We start from the raw sequence: 16,047 nt of genomic DNA, 5'->3' as shown, positions 1-16,047 counted from the left end.
TATTCCCATCTCTTGAAGAATTTTCCACAGTTTATTGTGATCCACATAGTCAAAGGCTTTGGCATAGTCAATAAAGCAGAAATAGATGTTTTTCTAGAACTCTCTTGCTTTTTCCATGATCCAGCAGATGTTGGCAATTTGATCTCTGGCTCCTCTGCCTTTTCTAAATCCAGCTTGAACATCTGGAAGTTCACAGTTCACATATTGCTGAAGCCTGGCTTGGAGAATTTTGAGCATTACTTTACTAGCGTGTGAGATGAGTGCAATTGTGCGGTAGTTTGAGCATTCTTTGGCATTGCCTTTCTTTGGGATTGGAATGAAAACTGACCTTTTCCAGTCCTGTGGCCACTGCTGAGTTTTCCAAATTTGCTAGCATATTGAGTGTGGCATTTTCACAGCATCATCTTTCAGGATTTGAAGTAGCTCAACTAGAATTCCATCACCTCCACTAGCTTTGTTTGTAGTGATGCTCTCTAAGGCCCACTTGATTTCACATTCCAGGATGTCTGGCTCTAGGTCAGTGATCACACCATTGTGATTATCCGGATGATGTGCCAAAAAAAGGAAAAATGACATGCTTTCATCTTCTTTAGATAACTTGTACTTTATTATCCCTTGTTCAATGTGTGTGGTCAAGGATTCAGGGCATCTTAGCCCAATAGCCTAATCCTTTTCCATGTACCTCCCTAAACAATGCTTTCCCATTTGCCTGCTCTGATTATCCCTTCACCTTTCTATTCCTTAAAATCTTTTTCCCCACCTCCAGCTTTTTCTTACCACTCACACTCATCTCCGCCTGAACCCCACTTGGTTTACCTTTCTTTCTTTCTATTCTTCTCCCTTAGCATCCTTGCTGCACAACAGCCACAAGCATTGGCATAAGGGACGTGAGGATTATGGACCACTGTTCAAGGAGGATAAGGTGAACACCATCTATGTCAATCAGTTAGTATATTAAGAACAGATGCATGAAAAATGTCTACCTAGATGGTGATAGACGCATGATTCCAAGAACACTTACAAGAGCTCCGAGTTCCAGGATGTGTAGCTTTTAGTCTACATGTTAATCTTTCCATCTCCCAGACCACATCCTACTTTTGAACCTCCCAAAGATTTTCTGAAACATGGATAGGGCTTTATGTCATCTTACAACACAGAGCTCAGTGCATTTTTCTGGGATTGAATACTGCATTCCACAAGCTTCTTGGAGCATCAGCCAATTTCTTAAGAAACAAATGATAGACAAATGGTTGTGCATAGACACATCACTGTGATTGGTGTTCCTTTGCCAGAACCAGACATTAAACTTCATAGATGATTGCACAGTGAGCTGGGAATGTTTCACCATCTTTTGGGGACATGACTAAAACCGGGGAGGAAGACCTAGATAAGGAAATGCTTGATCATTGGCTGAGAAGGTCCTGGCAACAACAGTGGTATCTGCACTCGTTGTAAGTCTTTACTAACAGCTGTTGCCTCTGTTCTCTGGAACCTCCTTAAACCAAGGGTCAGACACAAGCCTGAGCTCTGAGCCTGTGGTTGTAGCTTGTCCTTGAAGTATGAGGCTGGTGACTGGAGTAACTGTGTTTCTGACCATGGGTGAGTGTTCTCTGTCTACAAGGGATAACTTGAGGGCAAAGGACAAAGTTATTTGCTCTCTACTCCTCTCCCTGTGCTGTATTCAGCATTATAGTGATGGAACTGAGAAATGATCTGTGGGTTGGCTAAAGAGGCCAGATTTCTACATGACAGGTTAAATCATGGCCATGATTCTGGACGAGTCTTTAGCAGTAAGCAGGTTGTAGGAAATCTCTGGGTCTATTGAGCCAACGACCCATGGAACAAAGCCTATGGATCTCTGATTCTTGCCACATCTTCAGTCTCTATAATTTTGTTGTTGTTCAGTCACTAAGTTGTATACAAATTTTTACATACATGGATGGCAGTATGCCAGGCTCCTCTGTCCTCTACTATCTCCTGGAGTATGTTCAAATTCATGTCCACTGAGATGATAATGCTGTTTAATCATCTCATCCTCTACCGCCCCCTTCTCCTTTTGCCTTCAATCTTTCCCAGAATCAGGATATTTTTCAAAGAGTCAGGTCTTTTCATAAAGTAAACAAAGTATTGGAGCTTCAGTTTCAGCATCAGTCCTTCCAATGAATATTTAGGGTTCATTTCCTTTAGTATGACTGGTTTGATCTCCTTGCAGTCATGTAATGAACATCAATTATATTTTTGCAAGACATAAATAGGAACACTGGAGTAGGGGTTAGGGCCAGACAGTTGTGGGAGGGTTATGACTTTGATCCATACAATTACACTAATTTGTGCTCTGGAGTTAATTTGATTTCTTAACCCTGTAGGGACTGTGATTTCTGCTAAGACCACCCAGCCCAGCTCCATGGATTGTGCTGAAGGAGAAGATGTAAACCTGCCTTGTAATAACTATACCATTGGTGGAAATGACTATATACATTCATATCAGCAAAATCCCAATCAAAGTCCACAGTATGTCATTCATGTTCACGGTTCATTCACCGTGAACAGCAGCATGGCCTCTCTGAACACAGCTTCCAACAGAAAGTGCAGCACCTTGGTTCTGCCCCAGGTCACCCTGAGAGACACCACTGTGTACTACTGCATCCTGAGAGAGGCACACTGGGACAGACGGGGCTGCACCTGTGCAGTGTTTCTCTGGGGAAGAATGGGGGACACAGCAGGGGAGCAGTCACTAGAGTAAATCTAGAGTCATCTGGAAGGAGACTCAGACAGCAGTAAGAGATGAGGAAAATGAAGGGAAGGAAAAGGGGAGAAGATACATAAAGAAAAGATGAAAAGGACAAGGAAGAAGTGTGTCATCGGTTGATGTGGCTGAGAAGAATTATATGGCTACTAAGAATCCTAATTGCAACACAGAAATAAAGTGAGAAGCACTAACAATTTGTCACGGTTCTTTCTTGTATCAATAAAATGTTGGTTCTAGTGTGTTAATCTCAACCTAAAAGTGAGAAAAGTACAAATAATTCTCCTGTTCCAAAGGCTTCTTTTATGTGCGGCCTCAAGAACTGTAGCTTGCCAGGCTCCTCTGTCCAACGGATTTTTCAGGCAAGAATACTGGAGTGGGTTGCCATTTCCTCCTCCATGGGATCATCCTGACCCAGGGATCAAACCTGGTCTTTTTTGTCTCCAGCACTGCAGGCAGATTATTTACCACTGTGCCACCTGGGAAGAGGTCCAGTTCATTCTTTACAATGCCCATATAGTACTCTGAGACATTCTGTCATTAATTGCCTTTCCATTAATAAATAATTGTTTCCATTGCTGTGCTATCATAAAGAGTGTTGTCTTTATATATCTTTGTAATTCATTTTTGTATCTACGGGGACATCTCTATTATAATGTAATGTCTGAAACTAGAATGACTATTCACAAAACAAGGTGCATTCAAAATTTTTTGAGAAAATGACAACTTGCCATTCATGTGGTATAAACAATTATATTTCAGCTAACAGGGAAAAAGTGCAGTTTGCATCCTCTAAAAATTGAAAAATTCCAGTATTTTTCATTTTAACAATATGAATAAACTTTATTGGTAGTCATTTTACTGGTCCCTGGGCTTCCTACAGAGTTCCAAAGAATAGCAAGGAGAGATAAGAAAGCCTTCCTTAGTGATCAGTGCAAAGAAATAGAGGAAAACAATAGAATGGGAGAGACTAGAGATCTCTTCAAGAAAATTAGAGATACCAAGGGAACATTTCATGCAAAGATGGGTGCAATAAAGGACAGAAATGGTATGGATCTAACAGAAGCAGAAGATGTAAAGAAGAGGTGGCAAGAATACACAGAAGAACTATACAAGAAATTATCTTCATGACACAGACAAACACGATGGTGTGATCACTCACCTAGAGCCTGACATCCTGGAATGTGAAGTCAAGTGGGCCTTAGGAAGCATCACTACAAAAACTTGGTGGAGGTCATGGAATTCCAGTTGAGCTCTTTCAAATCCTAAAAGATGATGCTGGGAAAGTGCTGCACTCAATATGCCAGCAAATTTGGAAAACTCAGCAGTGGCCCCAGGATTGGAAAGGGTCAGTTTTCATTCCAATCCCAAAGAAAGGCAACGCCAAAGAATGCTCAAACTACCGCACAATTGCACTCATCTCACACGCTAGTAAAGTAATGCTCAAAATTCTCCAAGCCAGGCTTCAACAGTACATGAAACATGAACTTCCAGATGTTCAAGCTGGATTTAGAAAAGGCAAAGGAACCAGAGGTCAAATTGCCAACATCAGTTGAAACATCGAAAAAGAGAGTTTCAGAAAAATATCTTTTTCTGCTTTATTGACTATGCCAAAGCCTTTGATTGTGTGGATCACAACAAATTGTGGGAAATTCTGAAAGAGATGGGAATATCAGACCATCTGATCTCCCTCCTGAGAAATCTATATGTAGGTCAAGAAGCAACAGACTACATGGACTGGACTGGACATGGACTGGTTCAAAACGAGGGAAAGGAGTACGTCAAGGCTGTCTACTGTCACCCTGCTTATTTAACTTATATGCAGAGTACATCATGCGAAATGCTGGGCTAAATGAAGCACAAGCTGGAATCAAGATTGCCAGGAGAAATATCAATAACCTCAGATGTGCAGATGACACCACCCTAATGGAAAAAAGCAAAAAAGAACTAAAGAGCCTCTTGATGAAAGTGAAAGAGGAGAATGAGAAAGTTGGCTTAAAACTCAACATTCAGAAAACCAAGATCATGGCATCTGGTCCCATCACTTCATGTCAAATAGATGGGGAAACAGTGGAAACAGTGGCAGACTTTATATTTTGGGGCTCCAAAATCACTGCAGATGGTGACTGCAACCATGAAATTAAAAGACGCTTACTCCTTTGAAGAAAAGTTATGACCAACCTAGATAGTATATCAAAAAGCAGAGACATTACTTTGTCAACAAAGGTCCGTCTAGTCAAGGCTATGGTTTTTCCGGTGGTCATGTATGGATGTGAGTGTTGGACTGTGAAGAAAACTGAACACTGAAGAATTGATGCTTTTGATGTGTGGTGTTGGAGAAGACTCTTGAGAGTCCCTTGGACTGCAAGGAAATCCAACCAGTCCATTCTAAAGGGGATCAGCCCTGGGTGTTCTTTGGAAGGAATGATGCTAAAGCTGAAACTCCAGAATTTTGGCCACCTCATGCAAAGAGTTGACTCATTGGAAAAGATTCTGATGCTGGGAGGGATTGGGGGCAGGAGGAAAAGGGGAAAACGGAGGATGAGATGGCTGGATGGCATCATCGACTCGATGGATGTGAGTTTGAGTGAACTCTGGGAGTTGGTGATGGACAGGGAGGCCTGGCGTGCTGAGATTCATGGGCTCGCAAAGAGTCAGACATGACTGAGCGACTGAACTGAACTGAACTGAACCTATTGTGAGTAGGTTAAGCTCTGTGAAGCTCTGTGAGTCAGAGCCTCGCCTGGCCTACCTTAAAGATATTATACTGAAAGTGAAACACATAACAATTGTACGGGTACAGACTGGCTGTAAGTGTATCAGTTGCTTACCCTCCTGTTCCTGGGTCTGACTGAGAGCTCAGCTCACTGTTGTTACCAAGAACCATCAGAGGGTGTAATACACCATGTTGCTAGCATAGGGAAAGATAAAAATTCAAAAATCAAAGTATGGCTTCTAGTGAATGCATACATAGCTTTCTGTATACCAGAAAGTCAAAAATCCTAGGTTGATTCATCATAAGTTAGAGATGGTCTCTTGTGATTAATAGAAACCGAGTATTAATACACTCAATAGCCTAGATGGATCTCATGCTGAGTGAAAAAAAAGTCATTCTCAGAAGACTACATGGTAGATGATTACACTTAACATATTTTTATGATTATATACATAACGTATGAGTTTACTTATATAGAGTTCTCATAAAGACAAAATATAGAGATGAAAAGATCAGCATCTGCTAGGGGTCATCACCAGTTGCAGGGATGGGGAGGGTGTGAAAATGGTTATCTTCAGAGAGATGGAACAATTCTGTATCATGATTTTAGTGGTGGTACAAAAATCTACACTTGTGACAAAATTTCACAGAGCTATGCATAAAAAAGAGTGCATATAAAGCTGAGGTATCAGGTTATCATCTGTATTTTAACAATATTTTAGAGCTCTAAAACCCAGAAAAAATTTCATTAAAAATTTTGGATAAGACTGCCTTTCTCCAAGGCCAAAGTCTGTGAATTTTTAAATAGAGTATTTAGATTTTGGATGGAGAAATGTAAGCATAGGCTAAATGAATGACTAGTAAGTAAGTAGATTACAAGAAGGGTTCATAGCTTATACTACATCTTATTTTACGTCTGTTCATGTTGCTGCAGATGGCATTATATTGTTCTTTTTCATGGCTGAGTGCTTTCATTGTGGGTTTTTCCTGCTAGCTCTGTGGTAAAGAATCTGCTTGTCAAGAAGGAGATGTGGGTTCAATCCCTGGGTCAGGTATAGCCCCTGGGAGAAGAAAGGGCACCCCACTCCAGTAATTTTGCTTGAGAAATTCCATGAACAAAGGAGCCTAATGGGCTAGAGTCCATGGGGTCACAGAGTCTAACAGGACTGGCAACTAAAGAGCAACAACAATTTCATTGTACATATGTGCCACATGTTTATCCATTCCTCTGTCCATGGACATTTCATTTTGCCATAACACAACATTGTAAATCAACTGCTGCTGCTACTGCTAAGTCGCTTCAGTCATGTCCAACTCTGTGCGACCCCATAGATGGCAGCTCACCAGGCTCCCCCGTCCCTGGGATTCTCCAGGCAAGAACACTGGAGTGGGTTGCCATTTCCTTCTCCAATGCATGAAAGTGAAAAGTGAAAGTGAAGTCGCTGAGTCGTGTCCGAGTCTTAGCTATACTCCATTAAAAATTAAAAAAACAAATCCAACTTTAGATGTTATGGCAAAATTATTCTGTTGAATAATCATCAATGAATGTCAACTTGTTTGTTCTTCAATACCTCTCAGCTCAAATCTTTACTAATAGCTGCTTTTGCAAAGTCCGCTTTCAGGCTCAAACTGAAGCAGGGTCTCCAGCATTGCAGGCAGATTCTTTACCAACTAAGTTATCAGGGAAGCCCTTTTTTCAGACTCAGTGTAACTTAATTATGGTGAAAGAAAAATAGACAAAGTAAGGGTTTGTGGTGAATCACACTTTTTTCCCCCATCTGTGCACAGACCACGTTACCTATGAACATGACAAACCCCACTTCCTGTTTGAAGGAGTCACACAGGAACCAGTTACTATGTATATGTGCTGCCAGGCATTCAAAGACACTGAACTCTCAGCTTGAGGCAGAACTAGGCACATTTGAGCAGGGGATTCCATGCCTCATGCCACTCTCCAGTCTGCTCTGGGTGCTCCTGGCCTTCACCTTCTCTGGTAGGGATGCTTCCAAGCCTGGATGCGAGTGTTCAGGGTGAAAGGACGGCACACAGGCACGCGGTGCTTCACAGGGACTTGGGGAGGAAAGGGGGGTTGGGGAAAAGCAAGCATCTTAGGATTTCAGTTTGGTTTTTCTTTTTGGAGACCTAAATGAGTCTAATTCCTACACTATTTTATTCACTGCTTCATCTCTGTTTTCTGATTTTTTCCACAGGATCTGGTGTGGCCCAGAAAGTTACTCAAGACCAGCCAGACATATCCAGTCAAGCTGGGGAATCAGCCGCCATGAACTGTCAGTATGAGACAAGTTGGAACAGTTATAACATTTTTTGGTACAAGCTGCTTGTCAGTGGAGAGAATGATTTACCTTATCAGTCAGAATTCTTATAGCCTGAATGCAAGGGATGGCTGCTACTCCATAAATTTTCAGAGATCACGTAAAGCCATCAACCTCATTATCTCAGCCTTAAAGCTGGAAGACTCTGCAAAGTACTTCTGTGCTCTCTGGGATCTCACAGTGGTTGAAGTGATAGGAAAAGCTGAACAAAAACTCCTGACCTGGATAAGACAGAAGAACCCCCTCCCCCACAACCTTACCCCCTCCCACCCCCACTGCAGGACTACCGCCAAAATACACACCTGCAGACCCCAGACAAGAGATGATAGTCCTGTGCTTGTTTCATCTGTGGTCTGGATCAGAAGATTTAATACTAAAAGAAAGCTCCTTCCATGTCATTTGGAAGCAGGTGTCCAGGGTAACTTTCTACTCCTATATTCTCATCTTGAATTTTTGACTTTTAAGTCAACCATCTAGAGCATGTGTAAAGTTGTCTAAATTTGAAAACTTGCCCCAGAAGAATATAAAATGGCAGTTTCACCCTAAGATCCTCACATCACAAATCTGGGTCTAGAAGCTGAAATTGTCATGAAAATAATTTCCTTAAGTCCTCTCCTCTCAGATTTTGTGTCGGGGCACAATTAGAGAAAGAGAACCACCAGTGATGTAGAGTAAGAGATAAGTTATAAGGATTAGAACATGGGCAACAGGTAGAGCTGGTGGAAGAGTCCATAAAAACTGTTATATTTGTATTTGGTGTTGAGTTTAATTCACTGTAAGTCAACTAGAGTAACATTTGTGGAGGAAAGTTGGATGTGGACATAAGCCTTGAGAAACTGTGACATGTATGGAAGTGTATGAGGACAACGGAACCCACAAGACACACTAAAACTTGTCCGTCTCTTACCTCCTTCAGTTGCACAGTGGTGGTGGGCCTTCAGGAGAAGTGGATGCCATTTGCCATCATGCTACATGCATACTTGGTCCAATACAAAGAGAACATGAGTAAGAGATCTGATGGGAGGTAGAGGAGTTATGAGTCAATAATAAGTTGAACTATCAGATCTTCAGCAACATTATGTATTGCCAGTCCCTGGAGCTCTGCACCAACCCACGGAACATAAAAATATGGCTACTTCATCACAAGTACCTTCCAAAACTTACACAAATCTCTTTCATGGCCAACCCTAACCCAGAACAAAAAAAGGGAAGCAAATTCAAGGAAATAGATTTCCAGATAGTTAAGGTGAAACAGTACAAAGCTACCATAATACCTTAACTAGTTAACTTCCCTCCTTGTTAACTAAGTAATCATCAGTACCTCCTTGAACAACACTACTTTTTAATAAGGACAACAGGAAAATTATGCTTCCTGTTAACATGATGTAATTATTTCTTCAATCAACCAAAGCAACCTATCTCCCTCAAAGAGAATACCAAGTTCATTTATCCATTTAGGGGTGATGCTCTTTCCTCTGATAGCTGAATCAGAGGATCCATTGAATTCTTTAACTTGACTACTGAGATACAAAGAGATAAAAATTAACTTGCTGTAGCACATTTTATGCTACTACAGGCAGGAAAACTGGAGATGGAAGTTAAAAATGGTTAATGTATACATAAATATATTCATATAAAATGAAAGTAATTTCATAACTATCATATTTTTTGTTACTGCAAATGGCTACAAGGTTGTAACGTATTTATAACTACCTCCTGCATTACCTATCCTGTAATCTCTGCTCATAGCAAGAATCTCCACTCACTGTTGTACTTAACTTCATATAAAACAAGCTCCTTATTCAGGAACAACGCTATATGGAAAGTAAGAAAGATGAATAAGGAATTCTACCAGTCCACCTCTGTGGTTTTGGCAGAAGTTTGCAAAGCATTGAAGACAAAACCAAGTGTCTATTTTAGTGGGTAAAACTCTTAACTAATACTCACGGGAAATTGATATGCTATATTCTGGGAAACATCATTAATAATGATACCTGACTTATCACAGGTAATAACAGTCACAAAAGGTAAACATTTCTAAAGAAAAGAAACACATAAAAGTTTCAAGAGCTTCTTATGAGCATGCAAGTATATTTTAAAATTGTTTTTGTTTGTTAAAAATCACTGCAAAGAGAGGGAAAAGTCAAAGCCTGACTGGAAGGCTATGTATGCAATACACAGTCCTGAAAAAGGACTCAAAAGCAGGATATATTAAAAATGCATAAATCAATAAGAAGAGAAAATAGCTGATAAGAATAGCAAAATCTTGGAGATCCAAATCAGGAATATTATATCCAATAGGTAGTAAACATGCAATATGACCTTGATTTTACTGTTTTTACAGAAACCAAGATCAAACCTCATCTGTTCCATCTGTGTGCTTTCAGCCTGAGTGTACCAATGTAGCTAGATGTATATGACACCAAAAGGATAAGGAAAAAGAATGACTGTCTCCAGGAAAGGAAGTGATTAAGTAAATATCCTGGAAGCTTCCATTACTGAACTGATGTGTGTCGGAGGGGGGGAGGGAAGTAGGTCACAGAAGTGGACTTTGAAGGAAAGGTATTCTTTAGTAGAATAAAGAAAGTTGATATTTATTGAGCTTACTATAATATAGTAAGGCATGGGATGAATTTACAATCCATTATCTAATTTAAGTGTTAAAACCCTATGAGACAGGTTTTATTGTTCCATTTCTTTTAATCTTTGAGAAGTGAGACATAACTTTTCTAACTGTGAAAAGTGTCCCAAACTTTTATTGTCTTCCAGAGTGTACCATCTTAGAGGGCTCCTTAAGAGAAAGTTTGGGTATGGAGAAGCACTTGGATCTAAGACAGGGCGGCTGGATGTCTCAGTGATGGTGACATTATACAAGTTTAAACTGGAAACTAAAGGCAACTAGGAAAGAAGATGGTAAACCTAGGTACAAATTGCCCCAGGATCAGTAGATGAGGAAATCATCCACTATCCAGTTAAGTGCTAAATGCTTTAGCAAGTCTGTTAGTTGTAGTGTGCCTGGAAAAACAGAGGCTACAGAAAAAGAAGAGATATCACTCCTTAAAGACTCCAAGCATATTGTATATCAAGACCTGTGCCCCTTGGCTTTGCCCTCTCTGCTGTGATGCTATCCCTCAAAACATTTACATGGTGCACCTCTGAAAACTCAAATGCCACACCTTTGTGAATGTTTTATCTTAATGTTACTATTTGCATTCCCAGGGAATCAGGCTCCAGCGACTGCGTAGCAAGAATGAAAGCTGAAGCACTGCCACCTGGTGTCCTGCTAAATATTTTGTGAGGCTGACACTGGGCACCTTGCTGCCCTCTAGTGGTCATGGGTTAAACTGCGGGCAAACCCAGTCATTTGTACTATGTGCTTGGAGAATCCCTTGGACTGAAGAGCCTGAGTGGCTACAGTCCAAAGATTTCAGACTGAGAGGCTAAGCATGTATGCATGCACGCTAGTCACAATAGGGGCTGCCATTGTTCAACCAAAGTCAGTAAACGTCTCAATGCAGAAATCATAGGAGAGAGAAGATTTGGGACAACTGGCTGGTTTTTAATCTTTGCCTGCTGCTGCTGCTGCTTGCTGCTGCTGCTGCTGCTGCTGCTTGCTGCTGCTGCTGCTAAGTCGCTTCAGTCGTGTCCGACTCTGTGCGACCCCATAAACAGCAGCCCATCAGGCTCCCCCGTCCCCGGGATTCTCCAGGAAAGAATACTGGAGTGGGTTGCCATTTCCTTCTCCAATGCATGAAAGTGAAAAGAGAAAGTGAAATCGCTCAGTCGTGTCCAACTCTTAGCGACCCCATGGACTACAGCCTACCAGGCTCCTCCATCCATGGGATTTTCCAGGCAAGATTACTGGCCAGATGTGAAAATGATTGACTTCAAATGACAAATATTGGGTTGACCAAAAAGTATCTTCATGTTTTCTTGTAACGTCTTACATGCGATGATTTTGTCTGGCAAGTAATAGGCTACCTTGGAAAGGAAGCTCAGAATTATTGCACAAAGGGTTGTTTTCTTTTTCCCTTCTTCTTCTGGTAAGTGAAATAGTTTCTACTGCTTTGTCCTTTCTTGTAGTATAGTATAGAAATATTCTGAGAATGGGAGCAAGACCCAAAACTGGGGGAAAAACTAAGCAATCATAGCAAACACTGCTTGGTATACTCACTCCAACAACAGCATCTCAATCTCTCAATATAACACCCTAATGAACTGATTTTCCCTGAACAGTAAGAACATGATAGACCATGGAAACTTATGAAAATACATGCAATCTACGATTTAAACTGCCAAATATACCTCAAAAAATACTAAGCTCTATCTTGTGGATAGACACATTTGCAATTTGAGAGTCTGGCTCCCAGTCCTCAGCGTTCTGTGCGTTGCCTGTAGCTGACTGAGAGCCCACACTGGGGCAGTGCTGTGTGAGGCGGTTTTCAGGTGTGTTCTCACTCAGCTCCTATCCTAACCCTTCAAGTTGGGTCCACACTACTTTAGGGAGGCAGTGTAACAGTGCTTGAGATGGAAGACTTGGATTATGTTTCCAGACCTACCACTCATTAGTTGAGTGATCTTGGGAGTATCACTTAATTATTTTTATGCATCAGTTTCTTCATATCTGCAAGGTAGATATTGATAGACTCTACCATGCAGGGTTCTTAGGAGAAGTGAATGAGATGATTAATGCCAATGTGAGCCCAGTGCCCAGCAGAAGGATACTGACTATTCACAGAAATGGAAATTGAACATGAGAGAGGTTCAATACCTTGCCTGGTGTTACAGAGTAAGTGTCAGAGTGGAGCCCTCCCTCCATACGTTACTTAGAGCACAGGCCTTTCCTCATCCCAAGAGTAGCTCTCTATCTTAATACAGTATTGTATTGTCCTTGAAGTGCTTACCCAGTGCAGTGGGTGCTGTGCTGGTTTGATTCTTGATCAGGGAGCTAAGATCCCACATGCCTTGTCCCCACCCACCCCCCAAAATTAAAAAAACCCAGAAGCAATATTGTAACAAATTCAATAAAGTCTTTAAAAATGATTGACATCAAGAAAATTCTTTAAAAAAAAGAAAGAAAATCAACAAGTAGACTCCTATCATTTTTAAAACATATAACCTCTGACACTGAAAACATTTACAGAATATCATTAACGTAGGGGCATGACAAATTCCAAACATAATATGCTCCATACCAGATAGATAAGTGTTCTAATTCTTACTATGCCACTTCCCTGATATTCCACCTTGAGTTAATCACCCAAACTCTTTGAGCTATTTGTTATTTGTAAATTAGGAATAATAGTAACTGTATTGTGTGACTTTCATATTAGAATAATGTACATGAAGCAAAAGAAAATTCAGCACATTATCTTGGTGAACATTTCTATTTGGGGAATTTGAAAGTTTTAAAAATTTTGTTTAGAATACATATAAAGATTCTTAACCAAAGCAGGATTCATGTCACATATTGCCATCCCACTCTCTGAAGGTGAATAGTAGCAGTCCATGATAAGCAGCCCACTTCTGAAAGGTTGTCAGTTCTCTTTGTATAGTGAGCTCATCTCAGTGTTTGTGAAGTTGGTCTCAAGAAAGCAGTGTTTGATCCCTCATTTTGAACCACAGGAAACTGATTCTAGGGCAGAAATGGTTGGTGTGTTTCTAGCACATGTATGTGGTCTTGTCTCTGATTGGTTGGGCAACCAGTTACATAAACCTATTTTCTGAAGCAGCATGTTTCACAGATTTAGGCTGCAGAACGTTCCTCTCCTGAGGATACTTGATCAGGATAAATGGAGAGGAACACTTTGCCAGCCTTATGGCTGATCCTGTGGCTTCATCTTGGCCGTAAGTCCTGGGGCTGCTGAAGACATTCTGAACAGTCTGGGGTGGTGTTCGGGAAGGAGGGAGATGCAGTCAGGCACCTCAAGATTCTAATATTTGGGAATGTGTGAAGGCAATGAACACTGTAGAGAAATCAGTTTCTATGTGTGACCTTGTCTTTCTGAACAGGAGTGAGCAGCCTCTTGACTGTGGAACAGCGTCCTCCCTTGCTGTGGGTTCAGGAAGGAGAGAGCACCAATTTCACCTGCAGTTTCCCTTCCAGCTCTTTCTATGCTTTACACTGGTACAGATGGGAACCTGCAAAGACCCCCAAGAACTTGTTTGTAATAAGTGTAAATGGGGATGAAAAGAAGCAAGGACGAATGAGAGTCACTCTGAATACTAAGGAGGGCTACAGCTCCATGTACCTCAGAGGATCCCAGCCTGAAGACTCAGCCACATACCTCTGTGCCTCCACACAGTGCCCCTCAGCCCTCTGCACCCCATACCCAAACCCCTGCCTGCTGCTGCTCTGGGACTGGCATTGACGAAGAGCCATTGTCTGGAGGAAAAGGGAAATTCAATGGATGACAGTGTTTTTGGTAATCAGGGGGAAATGCAGACATAGATAAACAGGCATTCCAGTCACTGTAGCTTCCTCAACTAACTGGACTGTTCCTAAACATCACTAATCTCCACTGCCACCAGTATACTGGCCATATCATTAATTCCAATTCCTAGCCTCCTCTTTCCCTGTGATTCCAAGTAAACTAGATAGTTTTCAAATCTATCTAAAATAAGGTGGTTATACCTGGGTAATATTTACCCCTCACTATTGCTACATCCTAAGAGCTAGTCTTTATGGTATTTCCTTATGTGCATGAATGTAATATGGGGATATGCTGTCTCACACATCTGGCATGGAAGTCTGCATGTTTTATAACAGAACAGTCAATTCTGTCTCATTTAACTCGTTGGAAATTTTGGTTTTGCTTTAGTTCAAACTTCCCACTACACGGACATCTGTAAGTCATTTCTTTACTATGTGGCTGTTTGCATTTTTAAAAATCGCTGTGATATCTGGAAGAAGCATTGATAGGGGAAATTCACTACTAAACTTGGTCTCTCCCCCAGTTTATATTGTAATTGTGATAATGAATAAATAAGGGAACTCTAGGATCTGAGTTTCTTACTTAGTAATTTCCAGGTGTTTGAAGCTGATCAATTATCTGATCCTGTACTCATTTTGCATATTTCCAAATAACCCACCAGTTTAATACCATATTGGGCTTCTCTGATGGCTCAGATGGTAAAGAATCTGCCTACAATGCAGGAGAGCCATGTTCAATCCCTGGGTCAGGAAGATCCCCTGGAGGAGGGAATACCCATATGCTTGCCTGGATAATTCCATGGGCAGAGGATCCTGGTGGGCTATAGTCTATGGGGTCACAAAGAGCTGGACACGACTGAGTGACTAACATTTTAACTTAATACCACATTGGTGCTTTGCTGCTGATTAGTCACTTCAGGTGTATCCAACTCTACGCTATAGACACTATGGATGGTAGCCCGCCAGGCTGCTCTGGCAGAGGCTGCTAATTCTGGGGTCTTTCTGGGGTTTGTCAACATGAATTAATTTGCTTCTGGGCCTCTTTATCTTATAGCTTGTGTTTTCAGGTTTCTCCCCTGGAGAATCCCAAGGACAGTGGAGCCTGGTGGGCTGCTGTCTATGGGGTCACACAGAGTCAGACACAACTAAAGCAACTTAGCAGCAGCAGCAGCTCCACCATACACATCAGTAATTAATATCCAGCCTCTGTCCAGCCTTCTGAATTACGTTGTTATTGTGCTCTCTCTCTTCAATAAATTTATATTTTAAAAAATCTGTTAGTGTCATTATGTTTAGGAAAGATAATACATATTATAAAAACAATACTGGTTTGCATACAAACCCCTCAGACCAAAACTACTTAAGAGACATTCATGTGAAAGATTTCTTTTTCAAAGATCATTCACAAGGCAGTAATGAATCTGTTTGTCCATCAGATTGCAAATGGTTGAATCCGTTTTGCTATATGCATGTGCATAGAACTGGAAGGTAGAGCACAGAAGTGAGTGAGGTGAACCTGTAGTTCATTGTACAGTAGCGTTGATGGAATTAAACCAGCAAGAAAAGAGCTGCTGGTAAACTTCCCAAACTGGATCTTCAGCATTATTGCCATAAAGATCAGTGGAAGAAATTTCTAATACTATCAGTGAAGACCCTGTGTTTTAGCTAACTCTGAATTGGTAGAAACAAAAAGCACAGAGAAAAAGCAAGGACAAAATTTGTCTGTACTGTGTGTTGCTGCAACACAGTGCTTCGTGTATTTTTCATACCAAAGAACATATAGAAACTGATTACATTTGTACAGCACTTCAATATAGAA

General features: G+C 41.0%; 1 gene segment (V, D, J or C); it reads left to right on the top strand.

Moving 5' to 3' along the window:
• Positions 1-13,386: 13,386 nt before the first annotated feature.
• Positions 13,387-15,449, top strand: LOC133255297 (T cell receptor alpha variable 24-like). The segment is given in 2 exon segments: positions 13,387-13,642; positions 13,808-15,449. Coding segments are annotated over 2 exon segments (414 nt in total).
• The last annotated feature ends 598 nt before the right edge of the window (positions 15,450-16,047 follow it).

This window comes from Bos javanicus, chromosome 10 (assembly GCF_032452875.1).
Source record: "Bos javanicus breed banteng chromosome 10, ARS-OSU_banteng_1.0, whole genome shotgun sequence".
NCBI lineage: Eukaryota > Metazoa > Chordata > Mammalia > Artiodactyla > Bovidae > Bos > Bos javanicus.
The sequence above is the reverse complement of the archived record's forward strand: the minus strand, read 5'-3'. Positions and strand labels throughout refer to the sequence as shown.